General features: G+C 62.5%; 1 protein-coding gene across 3 annotated transcripts in view; it reads left to right on the forward strand.

Moving 5' to 3' along the window:
- The window catches only part of LOC121672129 (low-density lipoprotein receptor-related protein 1), a 30,791-nt gene extending 13,920 nt beyond the window's left edge, over positions 1 to 16,871 (forward strand). For 2 of the 3 annotated variants that reach the window (XM_042044649.1, XM_042044650.1), the window contains 35 exons: positions 15 to 164; positions 281 to 421; positions 653 to 781; positions 1,557 to 1,688; positions 1,888 to 2,022; positions 2,098 to 2,227; positions 2,704 to 2,830; positions 3,018 to 3,169; positions 3,284 to 3,408; positions 3,570 to 3,941; positions 4,972 to 5,161; positions 5,524 to 5,728; positions 6,281 to 6,473; positions 7,007 to 7,132; positions 7,218 to 7,346; positions 8,171 to 8,290; positions 8,899 to 9,012; positions 9,381 to 9,530; positions 9,783 to 9,917; positions 10,398 to 10,514; positions 10,699 to 10,827; positions 10,903 to 11,025; positions 11,424 to 11,564; positions 11,651 to 11,838; positions 12,321 to 12,504; positions 12,683 to 12,768; positions 13,014 to 13,133; positions 13,668 to 13,855; positions 14,247 to 14,452; positions 14,646 to 14,834; positions 15,011 to 15,159; positions 15,564 to 15,657; positions 15,936 to 16,052; positions 16,144 to 16,263; positions 16,693 to 16,871. In XM_042044649.1, the coding sequence (XP_041900583.1) occupies positions 15 to 164; positions 281 to 421; positions 653 to 781; positions 1,557 to 1,688; positions 1,888 to 2,022; positions 2,098 to 2,227; positions 2,704 to 2,830; positions 3,018 to 3,169; positions 3,284 to 3,408; positions 3,570 to 3,941; positions 4,972 to 5,161; positions 5,524 to 5,728; positions 6,281 to 6,473; positions 7,007 to 7,132; positions 7,218 to 7,346; positions 8,171 to 8,290; positions 8,899 to 9,012; positions 9,381 to 9,530; positions 9,783 to 9,917; positions 10,398 to 10,514; positions 10,699 to 10,827; positions 10,903 to 11,025; positions 11,424 to 11,564; positions 11,651 to 11,838; positions 12,321 to 12,504; positions 12,683 to 12,768; positions 13,014 to 13,133; positions 13,668 to 13,855; positions 14,247 to 14,452; positions 14,646 to 14,834; positions 15,011 to 15,159; positions 15,564 to 15,657; positions 15,936 to 16,052; positions 16,144 to 16,263; positions 16,693 to 16,856 (5,270 nt within the window). In that variant the 3' untranslated portion in view covers positions 16,857 to 16,871. Of the gene's footprint in view, positions 1 to 14; positions 165 to 280; positions 422 to 652; positions 782 to 1,556; positions 1,689 to 1,887; positions 2,023 to 2,097; positions 2,228 to 2,703; positions 2,831 to 3,017; positions 3,170 to 3,283; positions 3,409 to 3,569; positions 3,942 to 4,971; positions 5,162 to 5,523; positions 5,729 to 6,280; positions 6,474 to 7,006; positions 7,133 to 7,217; positions 7,347 to 8,170; positions 8,291 to 8,898; positions 9,013 to 9,380; positions 9,531 to 9,779; positions 9,918 to 10,397; positions 10,515 to 10,698; positions 10,828 to 10,902; positions 11,026 to 11,423; positions 11,565 to 11,650; positions 11,839 to 12,320; positions 12,505 to 12,682; positions 12,769 to 13,013; positions 13,134 to 13,667; positions 13,856 to 14,246; positions 14,453 to 14,645; positions 14,835 to 15,010; positions 15,160 to 15,563; positions 15,658 to 15,935; positions 16,053 to 16,143; positions 16,264 to 16,692 lie in introns of all 3 variants that reach the window. The other variant, XM_042044648.1, reaches the window with a different exon arrangement.
- The last annotated feature ends 220 nt before the right edge of the window (positions 16,872 to 17,091 follow it).

Raw genomic sequence — 17,091 nt, forward strand, 5'->3', positions numbered from 1 at the left:
CCCGTCCTTTCCAGGCCTGGCCATCGACTACCCGGAGAGCAAACTGTACTGGATCAGCTCTGGCAACGGCACCATCAACAGGTGTGACCTGGACGGCAGCAACCTGGAGGTGATCGAGTCCGTGCGGAGCCAGCTGAGCAAGGCCACCGCCCTGGCCATCATGGGTGAGGGCTGGCAAAGGGGGACACCTTTCCCTGCCTCCTGGCCCTTCCTGAACTCTCAGCTGAGGTGGGAGGGGGGATGGGGAACGCTGCCACATGCTCCTGCCTTCTCCCCGCAGGGGACAAGCTGTGGTGGGCTGACCAGGCCTCTGAGAGGATGGGCACCTGCAACAAGAAGGACGGGACGGAGGTGACAGTGCTGCGCAACAGCACCACGCTGGTGATGCACATGAAGGTGTACGACGAGAGCATCCAGCAAGGTCAGAGTGGGGTCCTGGGGCAGAGACCCCGCGGGGCCGGGCGGCAGCTTGGCCGCTCCGTGGCTGCTCCACCCCTGACAGCTGGCCCAAGCCTGGCCCTTGCCCTTGTGCCAGGTCCGTGCTGGCTGGTGCTGGGCATCCACACCTCATGTGGGTGCTGCCCCAGCTGCCCCAGCCCCGGTGGGTGCACCCTGGCCCCCGTAGCCCCTCACCCCCTTCTCTCTGCCACAGCTGGGACCAACCCCTGCAGCCAAAACAACGGGGACTGCTCTCAGCTCTGCCTCCCCACCTCGGAGACCTCCCGCTCCTGCATGTGCACGGCGGGCTACAGCCTCAAGAGTGGGCAGCAGTCCTGTGAAGGTGTGTGCCCGTCCCTGTCCCCTCCCTGAGCCACCCCTCGGAGCAGCGAGACCCCATGGCCACTGTGGTCACCCTGCTTGGTGACCCCTCGCTCCAGCTGCTCCTCCCCACTGCTCTGCATCCCACGTCACTGCAGGGGAACGCTGGGGACCAGAGGGACACCGAGGGGCTCGGAGGGGTTGTGGGCTCAGGTGGCAGCAAGATCCTTGCCTGGGCTGTCCCGGATGAGCGTGGGGCACTGCCCGGCCACCGAGGGCGTCACGGGAGGAGGGGAGGGGGACAGCACAGTGGGACCCCCCTAGGGAGAGGTGGGACCCTCGCTGTGGGCAGCGGGTTTGGCTCACCGGGAGCAGGGCCAGGCACAGCGCTCACTCTGCAGATCCCCTGTCCCCCCGGGCACTGCCAGGGCCTCTCAAAGGCTGTTTGTGTGCAAAGTGTTCCGGGCGGTTTTGTGGGGGGGTTGGCAGAGCTCTGCACCATCTGGGTCAGGGCAGGGGCTGAATAACAAGTGCTGCCCTGACCCAGATGCGCCACGGAGCCTCTGCCAGCACGGGGTGGGGGTGGTGGGTGGTGGGAAGGGGCCTCACTCGTGCCCCCCCGGAGCAGGGCAGGACCCTGGAACGGGCTGTGCCTGGGGGTTGCAGCCCCCAGGGAGGTCCATGCTGGGCCTGTGGAACCCTGCCAGGCTCATGCTTCTCCCCTGTCACATTTTCCATGGTGGAGGGACAGCCTGTGGGTGTTGCGATGTGTCTGACTGTCCCTGCACCTGTCACAGGTGTTGGCTCCTTCCTCCTGTATTCGGTGCATGAGGGGATCCGGGGCATTCCCCTGGACCCCAACGACAAGTCGGATGCTCTTGTGCCGGTGTCGGGGACCTCCCTGGCTGTGGGAATCGACTTCCATGCAGGTGATGCAGGGCTGGGAGCAGGATGGGGGATGGGGAGCATGAGGGGCCATCACCAGATCCCTCCCTTTGGCAGCACTTTGCCCTGGAACACCCCCTCAGAGGACAGGATTTCAGGGCCCTGAGGTGCAGGTTTTTACCACTCTGGAGTGACCAGAGGTGGTCACTGACTCGTCCCCTCCTGCCTCCTTGTCCCTCTCAGAGAACGACACGATTTACTGGGTGGACATGGGCCTGAGCACCATCAGTCGAGCCAAGCGGGACCAGACGTGGCGCGAGGACGTGGTGACCAACGGCATTGGCCGCGTGGAGGGCATCGCTGTGGACTGGATCGCTGGTGGGATGGGGCTCTGGACCTGGGGACAGCGGGGGCAGCGGGGCTTGCCAGGGGCTTCACCGTCTGCTCTTGCAGGAAACATCTACTGGACGGACCAGGGCTTCGATGTCATCGAGGTGGCCAGGCTGAACGGGTCCTTCCGCTATGTGGTCATCTCGCAGGGGCTGGACAAGCCACGGGCCATCACGGTCCATCCAGAGAAGGGGTGAGACACCGCCCCAGAGAGGGGCATCACCCGCAGGGTGGGCACAGGGTGAGACCCGCGCAGCTCCCGGCAGAGGGGGACGCAGTAGGGTGTGCACACAGCAGGGAAGGACTCACACATCTCCTGCCACACCAAGGAGTCCAAACCCTGGATTCAACCCTCCTTTCACTGATGGGCTGAACTCCCTGGGAGCCCCTTGGGAGCTGGTGGGTGCCAGTACCTCTGGAAATCCAAGCAGAGCCTCCCCAGACTGGCTCCAGCTTTGAGCCCCAGGGAGAGGAGCGGTGTTTGGATGTGGGGAGGGTTGGAGATGCAGGGGATGTGATGCCCAGTCTGTGAGCGGGCAGGGTCTGCACTGAGGCCCCGGTGTGGGGGGATGAATGGGGTGGTGTCTGTCCTTTACTCCAATGGCCAAAGGGCCTCAGGATGCTGCTCCTGGTGACGTCCCTGCGGTGACGTCCCTGCTGTCCCCTCAGGTACCTGTTCTGGACGGAGTGGGGGCAGTACCCCCGCATCGAGCGCTCGCGCCTGGACGGCACCGAGCGGATGGTGCTGGTCAACGTCAGCATCAGTTGGCCCAATGGGATTTCCGTGGACTATGAGGTACAGTCAGCATCTGGTACCAGTCCCAAGGGTCCCTGTGGCCATGTCCTGTTGCTGGTGGGGACATGGTTGCCCTCCTTGGGGCTCCAGGAGGGTTGTCCAGGGTGGTCTGAACCCTGGGATATCCTGCCAGAGGTGCAGAGGGTGCTGCCCCCAGGCCAACTGGGATGTTCTCCCATCCCCGCAGGATGGGAAGCTGTACTGGTGCGACGCCCGGACAGACAAGATCGAACGGATTGACCTGGAGACAGGCGAGAACCGGGAGGTCGTCCTGTCCAGCAACAACATGGACATGTTCTCCGTGTCGGTCTTTGAGGAATACATCTACTGGAGCGACAGGTGCGGTGCCAAGGGGGCTGGGGGCTGTGTGGAGGGCGGGGGGAGCCGGTGGGTGCTGTGGTGAGGTGGGGAAGGGTCCTGTGCTGGTCACTCGGTGACTCCGTCCTCCTTCAGGACTCACGCCAATGGCTCCATCAAAAGAGGCAACAAGGACAATGCCACCGAGTCGGTGTCGCTGCGGACCGGGATCGGTGTGCAGCTCAAGGACATCAAAGTCTTCAACCGGGCCCGGCAGAAGGGTAGGTCCAAGCGTGGGGGGCAGCTCCTCATGTCGGGAACGGGGATGGAAACAAATGCGTCACCGTGTCCCTGCCGCCTCCGGGAGCGCTGAGAGCCGAAAGCGGCCGAGCGGGTGCATCCTGCCCAGTGCCTCGCCCAATCCCCCCTGTCCCCCCACCAGGCACCAACATCTGTGCCCAGAACAACGGGGGCTGCCAGCAGCTGTGCCTGTTCCGCGGCGGCGGGCAGAGGACGTGCGCCTGCGCCCACGGGATGCTGTCCGAGGACGGCGTGAGCTGCCGGGACTACGACGGGTACCTGCTCTACTCGGAGCGCACCATCCTCAAGAGCATCCACCTCTCGGATGAGAACAACCTCAACGCGCCCATCAAACCCTTCGAGGACGCGGAGCACATGAAGAACGTCATCGCCCTGGCTTTCGATTACCGCTACGGCTCCAAGGGCAGCAACCGCATCTTCTACAGCGACATCCACTTCGGCAACATCCAGCAGATCAACGACGATGGCACGGGGCGCAAGACCATCGTGGAGAGTGAGTGGCACAGGGTTCTCCCCTCTGTGCCCACCCTCAGACCCCTCTCTCTGTCCTCCCCCACCTCCTCCCACACCCCGAAGGGTTTTGGTCCTTGGATAATGTGTTTTGTTGGAGGGGCAGTGGGTACAGGCTCAGCTGTGAGGTTTCTGAGGAGCCTCTGGAAGTGGATACAGGCACTGGGAGCAGCCTGCAGAGCTCGTTGTGGCACAGAGAGCGTGTCACGAGGCTCGGGCGGGCATGGCTCTAGAAACAGGCACTGCAGCGAAGTTGGGATCGGCTCTGTGCTTGCACTCACCTCCCGAGGCAGCGCCCTGAGCCCTGACCCTTGGGGTGCCCAGCCCTGGCCTCACCTCCAGCCCTTGCCTTGCACTTGGTTGGGTTTATTGGCACCTGCAGCAGCTTCAAAGAGCTGTGGTTGCTGCTCCAGGAGCTCCCCGGGCCTTGGACGTGCTGCTAATGAGGGAGTTCGCAGCGGCGCTCGAGGTGCTTTATCCCTGAGAGGGGAGAGCGCGGCCCAGCTCTCACAGCCGCCTCATTAAATCCTTTGCTGAGCACTAATGAGGGGGGAGGATGGGTGCATGGCTCAAGTTCCCAGCTGGGAAGGGCTCCCTGGTCCCCACCAGGCTTTGCCTTGTCACTTTGTGCCCCAGGGGCTCAGCTGTCCCCTGGCAGAGGGAAACCCTGCCCTTCCCAGCGCTGCTGCTGTGGGCCCAGAGCAAGGTCTGGCTGGTGTGGAGCTTGAGAGCCAAATTCAAGTCCTTGGTGTGTTGTAGGTGTCCATCTCTCAGCCTTCCTGCAAGGGAGGGCCGTTCCAGCAGAGCTCTGCCCACGAGATTCCCGAGTCTCAGGGGTCTCTGCTCCTCCCTGAGTGCAGCCCCCAGCCCCGCTGAGTCTCCACCCAGCAGCCAAAGCCTCCGAGGGATTTTTGGGCTGTAATTAAAAGCAAAAACTTCAACATCCCAGTGTCAGGGTCAGCGCTGGTCATGCAGGGGTCCGGGCTGCGTGTGACCCTTACCTGTCCCCCCAGACGTGGGCTCGGTGGAGGGGCTGGCGTACCACCGCGGCTGGGACACGCTGTACTGGACGAGCTACACCACGTCCACCATCACCCGGCACACCGTGGACCAGAGCCGGCTCGGGGCGTTCGAGAGGGAGACCGTGATCACCATGTCAGGGGACGACCACCCCCGTGCCTTTGTGCTGGACGAGTGCCAGAAGTGAGTGGCCACTGAGTGTCCAGCCAGCCCCCCCCAGGGGTCCACGTGGTTGCAGTGGACATCGCTCCACTGGGAAGGAAGCTCTGGATCCCAGCACAGAGAGGATTGGACCCCCAGGGAGGAAAGACCCTGTGCTCCCCCCTGCCCACAAATCCTTCAGCACCCCAAAGCAGCTCCAGATGCCCCATCCCATCCCCATCCACAGAGTGCCACATGTCCCAGCAGCCTCATTCACCCCCTTCCCACTCTTTTTATGTGGGAATGATGTCCCACCCATCCCCCAGCCTCTGGAAGCCCCCCAGCCGTGGAGGGATGTGGCTGAGCTGGGGCTCCAAAAGCGTTGTGTGTCTGTCCCCTCCCAGCCTGATGTTCTGGACCAACTGGAATGAGCAGCACCCCAGCATCATGCGAGCCACCCTCTCTGGTGCCAACGTCCTCATCATCATCGACCAGGACATACGGACGCCCAACGGGTTGGCCATTGACCACAAGGCTGAGAAGATTTACTTCTCTGATGCCACCCTGGACAAGATCGAGCGCTGCGAATACGACGGCTCCCATCGCCACGTGAGTCTGAGGCCAGTGAGATGGGGAGGAGAGTGTCCAGACTGGGGCTGGAGTGTGGTCAGAGGGAAGCAGAGCTGTTCCTGGGGCTGGGGAGGTCAGGCATCCCACTGGGGTGGACACTGGGTGTGTTTGGGGCATCCCACAGCAGGTTCCTCCTGCTCCCGGTTTGCCTGTGTCCCTGAGAAGTGAGGACATGGCTTCGAGCTGCACTAGAGGAGGTTCAGGTTGGACATGAGAAGGAATTTCTTAATGGAAAGGGTTGTTAAATATTGGAAGGGGCTGCCCAGGGAGGTGGTGGAGTCACCATCCCTGAAGGTGTCCAAGGAGCAACTGGACCTGGCACGGAGTGCTCTGGAGGGGGTTGGTCACAGGTTGGACTTGATCTTGGAGACCTTTTCCAACCTCAGGGATTCTGTGAAGTGTCCAAGGCCAGGTTGGACGGTGCTTGGAGCAACCCTGCAAGGTGTCCCTGCCCATGGCAGGGATGTGGGAACTGGATGAGTTTGAAGATCCTTTCCAACCCAACCTGTTCCACGATTCTGTGGCTGGCAGGTGATCCTGAAGTCGGAGCCCGTGCACCCCTTTGGCCTGGCCGTGTACGGTGATTACATCTTCTGGACGGACTGGGTGCGCCGGGCCGTGCAGCGCGCCAACAAATACGTGGGCACCGACATGAAGCTGCTGCGCGTGGACATCCCCCAGCAGCCCATGGGCATCATCGCCGTGGCCAACGACACTGACAGCTGTAAGGACCCTCTGCTGTCCCTGCAGCGTCCCTGCCCTCTGCCCCTCGCCCTGTCTGCAGGTCTGGGGAAGGGGAATCCATCCCACCGTCCTTCCTGGCCCTTTGGGAGCCCATCCCACTGTCCCTCATGGTCCTTTGGGAGCCCATCCCACCATCCTTCCTGGCATTTTGGAAATCCATTTCTCTGTCCTTCCGGGAACTTTAGGAACCCATCCCACTGTCCTTCCTGGCCCTTTGGGAATCCATCCCATCGTCCTTCCCAGCTTGTCATTTCCCCCTCATGACCCTCACGCCAGAGTTGTCCATATCCAAACCCTGTGCAGGCTGAAGACAGAGAGGATTTGCCCTGTCCCTGTTCTTCCAGGGCATCTCCTTGTAAAATGTGGGGAGACCGGGTGCCTCCAGCCCCCTACCCCCTCCGTAGCCCCATGGGAAGAGCCTGGGGAGGGATCCCTACTTTGGCCCAGCAGGGAGGACAAGGAGCAGGGGCTGCTGGGTCCATCCCTGGTGTGACCACCATCCCTCTGTCCTAGGCGAGCTGTCCCCATGCCGGGTGAACAACGGCGGCTGCCAGGACCTGTGCCTGCTCACCCCCAAGGGCCACGTCAACTGCTCCTGCCGCGGGGAGCGGGTCCTGCAGGAGGATTTCACCTGCAAAGGTGAGGGGGGTGGGAGGGGCTGAGGAAAGGAGGGGGTGAGGCCGATCTCAGGCTGGCAGAGCTGACGTGTCCATGCTCTGTCCAGCTGTGAATTCCACCTGCAACGTGCACGACGAGTTTGAGTGCGGCAACGGCGACTGCATCGACTTCAGCCGCACCTGCGACGGCGTCGTGCACTGCAAGGACAAGTCGGACGAGAAGCAGTCCTACTGCAGTAAGGTTCCTCCTCTTGCTGCCTTGCTCACCCACACACGCACCCTGGCACCCCCAGACACCCTGCCCAGGCTGCCAGCTCCACTCAGAGAGTCACGGAATGGTTTGGGTTGGAAGGGACCAAATCTGGGGCTTCCCCTTCAAGGCAGCCAAACACATGAGGCAGGAACCTCCACACAGCCTTGCGAGGTCTGTCCCTTGTTAATTAGTCTTAGAACCTCTTTGAATTTGCCATAAAAACTTAAAAGACGATGGAGGCAAAAACTTAAGGGGGTGGAAGATGACAATTTAGGATTCATAGCGCTCCAGTAAATCAATCCTTTTCCCTGTGTTCAAGATCATGGAACAGTTTGAGTCGGGAGGGACCTTAAAGCTCATCTCATTCCACCCTCTGCTATGGGCAGGGACACCTTCCACTAGCCCAGGTTGCTCCAAGCCCCATCCATGCTGGCCTTTGACATTGCCAGGGTTGCTCAGCAAAGAGAACCAGGGCTCTGGGGCGTCCTTGCATCCCTCAGGTGCTCACAGTCTCTCCTACCCTCCCAGAGCTGTGCCCAGCCAGGCTTTAAGGTCTCCAGACCTTTTCAGGTGTTGGGGATGGGCTGGAGAGCAGAACACCTGCAGCTGAGCCAGTGGGATCTGCAGCACCCTCAAACACCAGCCGTCACCCCTCTGCACCAGGGATCAGTTCCCTGATCCTGCTCCGTGGTTTCTTCCCCTGCTGAAGGGTCCCTGACGATCTGAGCACCTCGGGGGTGCCTGCCCTTCCTCTGCTCACCTCTTCCTCCTCCTCCTCTTCCTTCTTCTCCTCCTCCTCCCTGGCAGGCAGCCGCAAGTGCAAGAAGGGGTACCTGCACTGCATGAACGGGCGCTGTGTCGCCAGTCGCTACTGGTGCAACGGCGTGGACGACTGCGGGGACAACTCGGACGAGCTGCCCTGCAACAGTGAGTGTCTGCCTGGCGCCCGGCCAGCCCTGCCAGGGCTCCGTCAGCTGCCTGGGACGGGGACAGCGGCTTCAGGAGGGAGTTACCATCACCTTGACAGGAGCAGAGTAGAGCTGGGGCTTAACGGAGAGTCAGGGTCAAGCTTGTGCTGCTTTGGAAAGCTCACGGAGTGACAGCTGAGAGGAAAAACGCCTGGGCATGGGCACGCAGCGCCCGGAGCCTCCCAACAAGAGTGCTTTGACACCCAGGAGGGGCACAGGGTGCAGTGTCACTGCTCCTCATGGCTCCCAAGCATTCCCAAAGGCAGCACCCCCTTAGGGGGCTGCAGGATGGGTCTGCTGGGTCCCAAACTGACAGGGGTGGTCGAGAGCTTCTCAGAGTCCTGTCCAGGCCTGGTTGTGTCAGGGAGAGGGGCTCAGACTGCCAGGCAGAGCGTGAGCCAGGAGGCACTGGGTCTCCTCCGGAAGGAGATGGGGTCTGGGAGCGCTCTGGGCAGCCCAGAGCTGCGTGGTCAGTGGGGGGGTGTGGATGCCCCTCTGCAGTACCCGTGGGTGTCATGGGGTGGGTGTGCACTTGGGGTCCCACCACCCTGCCTCATCCCCTGGCAGAAACCAGCTGTGCCGCCACCGAGTTCCGCTGCCGAGATGGGAGCTGCATTGGGAATTCCAGCCGCTGCAACCAGTTCATCGACTGCGAGGACGCCTCGGATGAAATGAACTGCAGTGAGTGCCTGGCTGCTGCCCCTGACCCCTCCTCAGCTCTGGAGATGCTCCTGCCCTCGGTGCCAGTGGCAGGGACCTGGTCTTTGGGATTTGTGCTGGATCGGGGAGGGAGGAGGGTCCTGCTCCTGTCCCGCAGCTTTAGGGCACCTGCCAGATGAGGCAGCTGCAGCCCATCCCTGCAGCCCCCCAGTGCCATGCATCCCCACCACCCAATGGGTCCCTGCAGCCCTGGGCACGTGTGGGGCACATCTGGGGGTGTTTGGGGTGTGAGAGGCTCCGGCAGCCGGGCAGAGGCCAGTGCCACGTGGTGGGAGCTTCTGGCGTGGTTCCTGCTGTGTCACCGGGGCTCCTGCTGTGATTCCTCGCAGCCGCCACCGACTGCAGCAGCTACTTCAAGCTGGGGGTGAAGGGCACCACGTTCCAGAAGTGCGAGCACACGTCCCTGTGCTACGCACCCAGCTGGGTGTGCGACGGCGCCAACGACTGCGGCGACTACTCAGACGAGCGCAACTGCCCCGGTGAGAGCGGGAGGGCAGAGGGGGCTCCAGGGGCAGGGATACCCCTTTGGGGTCTGCTTGGGCTGTGGGTGCTTTGTTTTCCCACTGGGACTGTTGTCCTCTGCCCGTGTGGCTCCAGTGCAGAGGGTGCTGCAGGGATCGGGGATGCGGGACCTCAGGGGGATTTTGGGGAGGAATCCTTCAGTGCCGGGCTGGGAGGAGGCAGGACGTGGCCACACCGTCGTCCTCACTGATGTTTCCTTCACAAAGTAGGTGGGAGGAAGCCCAAATGTCCGTCCAACTACTTTGCCTGCCCGAGCGGGAGGTGCATCCCCATGACCTGGACCTGCGACAAGGAGGACGACTGTGAGAACGGCGAAGATGAGACCCAGTGCAGTGAGCGGCAGGGTCAGGATTTGGGCCAGGGCACAGGGCGGTGCTGGAGGGTGGGCAGGGCCCTCTTCTCTACCTGACATCCCTTTGCCAAGGACGAGACCCCACATTCCTCCCCCTGTGTGGTTTTACTCCACACTCTCGGGCTTTTAGCTGTGACCAGTATAAATGTCCTCCTGTGCTGGTTTGATCAGCACATACACAAGTGTCCGTGGCCCTTTTGAACGGGGCCACTTTTGGCTCCCTTCAGCTTTGTTTTTAGTTCTAACCTCCTGGAACAAGCCCCAAACAGTGCTCAGGAGCTGGGGGTCTTCCCCAGCTCCAGGAATAGGGAGTCCCCCACCAGCCCAGTGGTGCCCATCACCACGAGCAGTACCCCCAACACCCCCCTGGGCTCCTGGAGCCCGGCTGACCCAGCCTGGCCGTGCTCTGCTGGTGTCTCCTCCCCAGATCACCTCGCTCTGACCTCCATATCCTACTCTTCTCCTCTCCCAGACAAGTTCTGCTACCCCGTGCAGTTCGAGTGCAACAACCACCGCTGCATCTCCAAGCTCTGGGTGTGTGACGGGGCCGACGACTGCGGGGACGGCTCTGACGAGGACAGTCGCTGCCGTGAGTCTGCCGCAGCCCCTCTCCCCTGCCTCAGTCCCTGCCTGCTCCATTGCCGTGTTCCTGCCTCTGCCCATCCCTTCTCCCACCCGCACTCTCACCGCTCTCCTGGGCTCTGTGTCTTGGGGCTCCCCAGAGCCTCCAGCAGTGGGGTGACCGGACTCCATCCTGCTCCTCCCTTCCCCAGGGCTGACCACCTGCAGCTCAGGATCCTTCCAGTGCCCAGGCACCTACGTGTGCGTGCCAGAGCGCTGGCTCTGTGACGGGGACAAGGACTGTGCGGACGGGGCCGATGAGACCCTCGCTGCCGGCTGCTGTGAGTGCCCGAGGGAGGGGGGCTGGGGGTGGCAGGGGGCTGGCAGGGGCTGACGGTGGCGGTGCCCTGTTGCAGCGTACAACAACACCTGCGACGAGCGCGAGTTCATGTGCGGGAACCGGCAGTGCATCCCCAAGCACTTCGTCTGCGACCACGACAACGACTGCGGTGACGGCTCTGATGAGTCCCCAGAGTGTGGTGGGTGTCTGTGGGACCCAGGGGGACTGAGCTGGACTGACCCACTCCTCCTGGGCTTTGGGACGGTACCCTGGGAGGGTCTTCATCACCCCGGGGGGGTTTGATGTGAGTGTGGTGAGAGGGAACTCGGAGAGGCAGCAGAAGGGGATTATTGGTGGAGAGCAGCCCTTCAGCCCTGGCATCTCTCCAAACCCACGGAGAGATCCAAACCCACGGAGGGATCCGTGTGTGTGCAGAGCAGCCCTGTCCCAAGCCAGCTGCTCCGTGGTGTCCCTGTCACTCCCAGCAGCTCGGGAAGCTTTGCCTCCGTGGTGCCTCTCTTTCTCCGAGTGGCTCCACGGTGCCTCCAGAAGGTTCAGGAAAGTGGGATGCAGGCTGAGCCCCTCACCCTCCCTCAGAGTACCCCACCTGTGGCCCCCACGAGTTCCGCTGTGACAACGGCCGCTGCCTCAGCAACCGGCAGTGGGAGTGCGATGGGGAGTTCGACTGCCACGACCACTCAGACGAAGCACCCAAGAACCCACGCTGCAGCAGCCCAGGTACCTGTGGGGTCACGGTGGGGTCCCAGGGGGGATAGTGGGGTCCCAGCCACCCCCCACTGACCACTGCCACCTCTTCTCCACAGAGAACAAGTGCAACGACTCCTTCTTCCTCTGCAAGAACGGGAAGTGCATCTCCGAGGCGCTGCTCTGTGACAACAACAACGACTGCACTGACGGCTCCGACGAGCTGAACTGCTTCATCAACGAGTGCCTCAACAAGAAGCTGAGTGGCTGCTCCCAGGAGTGTGAGGACCTCAAGATCGGGTACAAGGTAGGGGGCCACGGGGTGGGGGGCTGCCTGCAGGGATCGTAGAGTTACGGAATGCCCTGAGTTGGAAGGGACCTACAAGGATTGTTGGAAGTCCAATGCCTGCCCCTGCACAGGAGACCTCAGCAGTCCCACCCTGTGCCTGAGAGCGTTGTCCAAATGCTCCTGGAGCTCTGACAGCCTCAGGGCTGTGCCAGCCACCAGTGCCTGACCACCCTCTGGGGGAAGAACCTTTTCCTGATATCCAGCCTAAACCTCCCCTGGCACAGCTCCTGCTGTTCCCTCTCCGCAGACCTGAGGGTTGTGTCTGTCCTGTGCCAGCTGGGCCAGGGATGTGACGCGGGCGCTTCAGGCACTGTTTGTGCATCTCAGCTGTCCTTGCCGAGTCCACGTGTCCCACGGTGACACTTGTCACCTCCCAGCACCTGCCACCTCCCGGCGCGCGGGCCTTGGAGGTGTCTGACAGCTCCGGGTTGCTCCTGCAGTGCAGATGCCGTCCCGGGTTCCGGCTGAAGGACGACGGGAAGACGTGCATCGACATCGATGAGTGCTCCACCACCTACCCCTGCAGCCAGAAGTGCATCAATACCCTGGGCAGCTTCAAGTGCCTCTGCACCGAGGGCTACAAGCTCAGACCTGACAACCCCACCAGCTGCAAGGCTGTCACAGGTGAGAGCCAGGATGTTCCTGGTGACCGTGGGATGTTCCTGGCGCTGGAGTTGGTCACAGGGTGAAGTGGCTGCCTCCAACTCACCAGGGAGTGGGGCAGAGAGGGTGGCAGGTCTGCAGGGTTCTGCCCGCGTCCCAGCAGTGCTTCCCTGCCACTTTTCCCTCTTTCCCCACGTAGATGAAGAGCCTTTCCTCATCTTCGCCAACCGGTACTATCTGAGGAAGCTCAACCTGGACGGCTCAAACTACACTCTGCTCAAGCAGGTGCGGGCTGAGCTGGGAGCAGGGGGGACACCAGCCCCACGTGGCTGGGATTTGGGGATGGAGAGGGCCCTGAAGGGCACAGGAGCTTCCAACTGAGGAGTTTGGGCTCTTGGTAGATCCATCTAAATGGCAGGAGGTCACTGTGAGCAAGGAGCAGGCGGTGAGGCTGTGGGGTCTATAAAACCCCCCAGAGCCCATGCCAGCCATCGGGGCTGCTGCAACCCTTTTCCCTCCCCCTTCCCCAGGGGCTGAACAATGCTGTGGCTCTGGATTTCGACTACCGGGAGCAGATGATCTACTGGACAGACGTCACCACGCAGGGCAGCATGATCCGCCGCATGCACATCAACGGCAGCAACGTCCAGGTGAGGGGACGGGGCAGCCCCTGGGGCACCCAGGGCACGCAGCCGGGCCTCACCCACCCCCTGCCCTGCTGTGGGGTCATCACTGGGCTCTGGGGATCAGCCCCGTGGGATGTTGGGCAGCCCCATCCCAAGCAGGGGTGGGCTCCATGCTGCCCCGAAGTACGGGACAAGGTGGGCTGGGGGAAGAGTCATGGAGTCATGGAATGATTTGGGTTGGAAGGACCCTTGAAATTCATCCAGTCCCACCCCCTGCCATGGGTTGGGACACCTTCCACTATATCAGGATGCTCCAAACCTTGTCCAACCTGCCCTTGGACACCTACAGGGATCCAGGGGCAGCCACAGCTCCTCTGGGTACCCTGTGCCAGAGCCTGCCCACCCTCACAGGGAGGAATTCCTTCCCAATAGCCCATCTAAACCTAAGAGGGGAGTGAGGAAGGAGATCTGGGCTGGCGAGGGGGATGTTGTCACCCCCGAGAGATCAGGGTTTGGTCCTCCCCGCTCAGCCCTGTCACCTTTGATTCCTCCCGGCAGGTCCTTCACCGCACGGGGCTCAGCAACCCCGATGGGCTGGCCGTGGACTGGGTGGGAGGAAACCTGTACTGGTGTGACAAGGGCCGGGACACCATCGAGGTGTCGAAGCTCAACGGCGCGTACCGCACCGTGCTGGTCAACTCGGGCCTGCGCGAGCCCCGCGCGCTGGTGGTGGACGTGCAGAATGGGTGAGAGCCTGGGGGACACGGACCTGCCCCTCTGCACTGGGAACGGGGCTGTGGTCATCTTGCCGTAGTCCCAGAGGTTGGGAGATGGGATGAAGCCTTCCCTCCTGGCCTCAGGATGCTTCTCCCTGCCCTGTGCCTGTTTATCACAGAGTCACGGGGTGGTTTGGGGTGGAAGGGACCTTAAAGACCATCTTGTTCCACCCCACTGCTGTGGGCAGCCACCTTCCACTATCCCAGGTTGCTCCAAGCCCCGTCCAACCTTGGACACTTCCAGGGATAGGGCAGCCACAGCTTCTCTGGGCACCCTCTGCCAGGGCCTCGTCACCCTCACAGGGAGGAATTTCTGTGGTTTCTGACTCAGCCTCTCCCTGCCCTTCTGTTCCATCCCCAGCTACCTCTACTGGACGGACTGGGGCGACCACTCGCTGATCGGCAAGATCGGCATGGACGGCACCAACCGCAGCGTCATCGTGGACACCAAGATCACGTGGCCCAACGGCCTCACCCTGGACTACATCAACAGCCGGATCTACTGGGCCGATGCCCGCGAGGACTACATCGAGTTCGCCAGCCTGGATGGCTCCAACCGGCACACGGGTGAGAGCACCGGGGCTCCCACAGCGCCAGCGGGCCTGGGGAGATGTCCAGGCTGTGGGTCAGGCCTTGGAGTGGGAGGCAGGGCTGCTGGGGACAGTCCCCAGCTCTGGCCACTCCTCTGTGTCCAGTGACTGCTTCCTTGCGGGAGGGGGACGTGGGACAGCCCCTGGCTGAGCGCTTGCTCCCCTCGCAGTGCTGAGCCAGGACATCCCACACATCTTCGCGCTCACCCTCTTCGAGGATTTCATCTACTGGACCGACTGGGAGACCAAGTCCATCAACCGGGCCCACAAGACGACGGGAGCCAACAAGACGCTGCTGATCAGCACCTTACACCGGCCCATGGACATCCACATCTACCACCCGTACCGCCAGCCCGACGGTGAGCGCGGCCCGGGGGTCACCATGCTGGGGAACCACCCTGGAAAAGGGACATGGGGGGACGCTGGCTTGGGCAGGGGGAGCAGGAACAGGGTGACAAGGGTTCTTGCCGCTCCCACGCCGCCCTGAGGGTCCCCAGCCGGGTCTGACTCGCTGCTGTCCCCCTGCTCTCCCCAGTTCCCGACCATCCCTGCAAGATCAACAACGGCGGCTGCAGCAACCTCTGCCTGCTCTCGCCGGGTGGGGGGCACAAGTGTGCCTGTCCCACCAACTTCTACCTGGGCAGTGATGGCAAAACCTGTGTGTCCAACTGCACAGCCAGCCAGGTAACCCCCTGCTGCCTGTCCCTGCCTGTCCCTGCCTGTCCCTGCCTGTCCCTGCCTGCCTGGATAATCCCCGTGCCCCTGTCCCTCCCGCCGTGGTCTCCCCAGGGGTGCTGGGGTGCAGCAGGGTCTTCTGTGGGTGCAGGCAGCACCTCCCTCCTGTGGCACTTCATGTTTGGGGGTGTCTAGGGGAGCCAGAGAGCCTCCAGCTCTGGAATGTTCTTCTGCCCCTCTCCTCAAACCCCGGGGCGTGGGTGGGGTTAAGGCTTTGCTCCAGGTTGGGACTTGGGACTACCTGGAGGGGACAGCACAGGATCAGTGCCCTGGGCTGAGCTCGCTGGGGATGAAATCTTTCGGGGTCCCCCCTCCCCATCCCGAGCCACCTCACGGGCTCCTCTCTCCACCAGTTTGTCTGCAAGAATGACAAGTGCATCCCTTTCTGGTGGAAATGCGACACCGAGGACGACTGCGGGGACCGGTCGGACGAGCCGGAGGATTGCCGTGAGTGCCGGGGGGTGACACAGCCCCCCATGTCCCAGCACCCCTGGGCTGTTCGGACAGCCCCATGGAGGGGAGGGTCAGTCCAATAACGGGATTCAGGGAGCAGTGGGACGCACCTGTCCCTGTGTCGGGATTGTCCCGTGGAGCAGTGCCTGAGCCTGGAGTTGGGTGCTGGCTCCATGCAGAGGACCCCAGAGGGGTCCAGCAGGGGTTTGAGGTTGAGGTTTGCCCTAAAAATGTTCCTCAGAGCAAACCTGTGGCCCTGTGTTATCCCACAGCTGAGTTCAAGTGCAGGCCAGGGCAGTTCCAGTGCTCCACAGGGATCTGCACCAACCCCGCCTTCATCTGCGACGGGGACAATGACTGCCAGGACAACTCGGACGAGGCCAACTGTGGTAGGTTCCCCGCGTCCCCTCGTGACCCCCAGGCCCCCACAGCGTGCAGCTGCAGCCTGTCACCCCCTGACCATGTCACCTCCTCCCCCAGACATCCACGTCTGCCTGCCCAGCCAGTTCAAGTGCACCAACACCAACCGCTGCATCCCGGGCATCTTCCGCTGCAACGGGCAGGACAACTGCGGGGATGGGGAGGATGAGAAGGACTGCCGTGAGTGGGGGGCTCGGGGTGTGGGGTGGGAGCGAGCGTGGGCCACACTGAAGGGCTCAGGTCCATGTCTTGGGGTGTTTGGCTCCCTGGGGTGTCCCAGGGCTTTCTCCACAGACCCTCTGTCCCCATCACCCCCTGCTGCTGTCTCCTAAGTGGAAATGAAATCCTTAAATCCCTTGGAGTGGATTTGGGCTGAGCCTGTTGCCTAGCTGAGGGATCTGGTGGCCTTTTCCCTGTCCCCCCCATAGCGGGGAGTCTTCTGGGGCCACTTGATGGCTCTGCTCCATCCCTTCTGCCGAGCACACCAGACCCTTGTGATCCCTGGAGCACCCGCACACCTCTCAGCCCTGCGGCTGGTTTTTGGGACAAGGGGTGGCTGGTTCCTGCCTGCCCTGCTGCCCCTCCTGACACCCCTCCTCCCTCCTGCAGCGGAGGTGACCTGTGCCCCCAACCAGTTCCAATGTGCCATCACCAAGCGCTGCATCCCCCGTGTCTGGGTCTGTGACCGTGACAACGACTGCGTGGATGGCTCCGATGAACCTGCCAACTGCAGTAAGGGGCCTGCGTGGGGAGAGGGGGCTGGCCACGTGTGAAATGGGGCCTCACTGCCACCGGTCACCTCTGTGTGACAGCAGGGTGGCAGGTCCCTGCTCAGTCCCTCCTTGGTCACTCCTTGGTCCCTGCTCTGTCTGCTCAGTCCCTGCTCAGCTCTGCCTTGGTCCCTCCTCAGTCCCTGTTCAGTCCCTGTCCAGTTCTACCCCAGTCCCTCCTTGTTCCCTGCCCAGTTCTACCCCAGTCCCTCCTCAGTCCCTGTCCAGTTCTACCCCA

Source organism: Corvus kubaryi, unplaced genomic scaffold (genome assembly GCF_017639235.1).
Source record: "Corvus kubaryi isolate FWS band 111438036 unplaced genomic scaffold, C.kubaryi_AGA036_p1.0 37955, whole genome shotgun sequence".
In the NCBI taxonomy this organism is placed as follows: domain Eukaryota; kingdom Metazoa; phylum Chordata; class Aves; order Passeriformes; family Corvidae; genus Corvus; species Corvus kubaryi.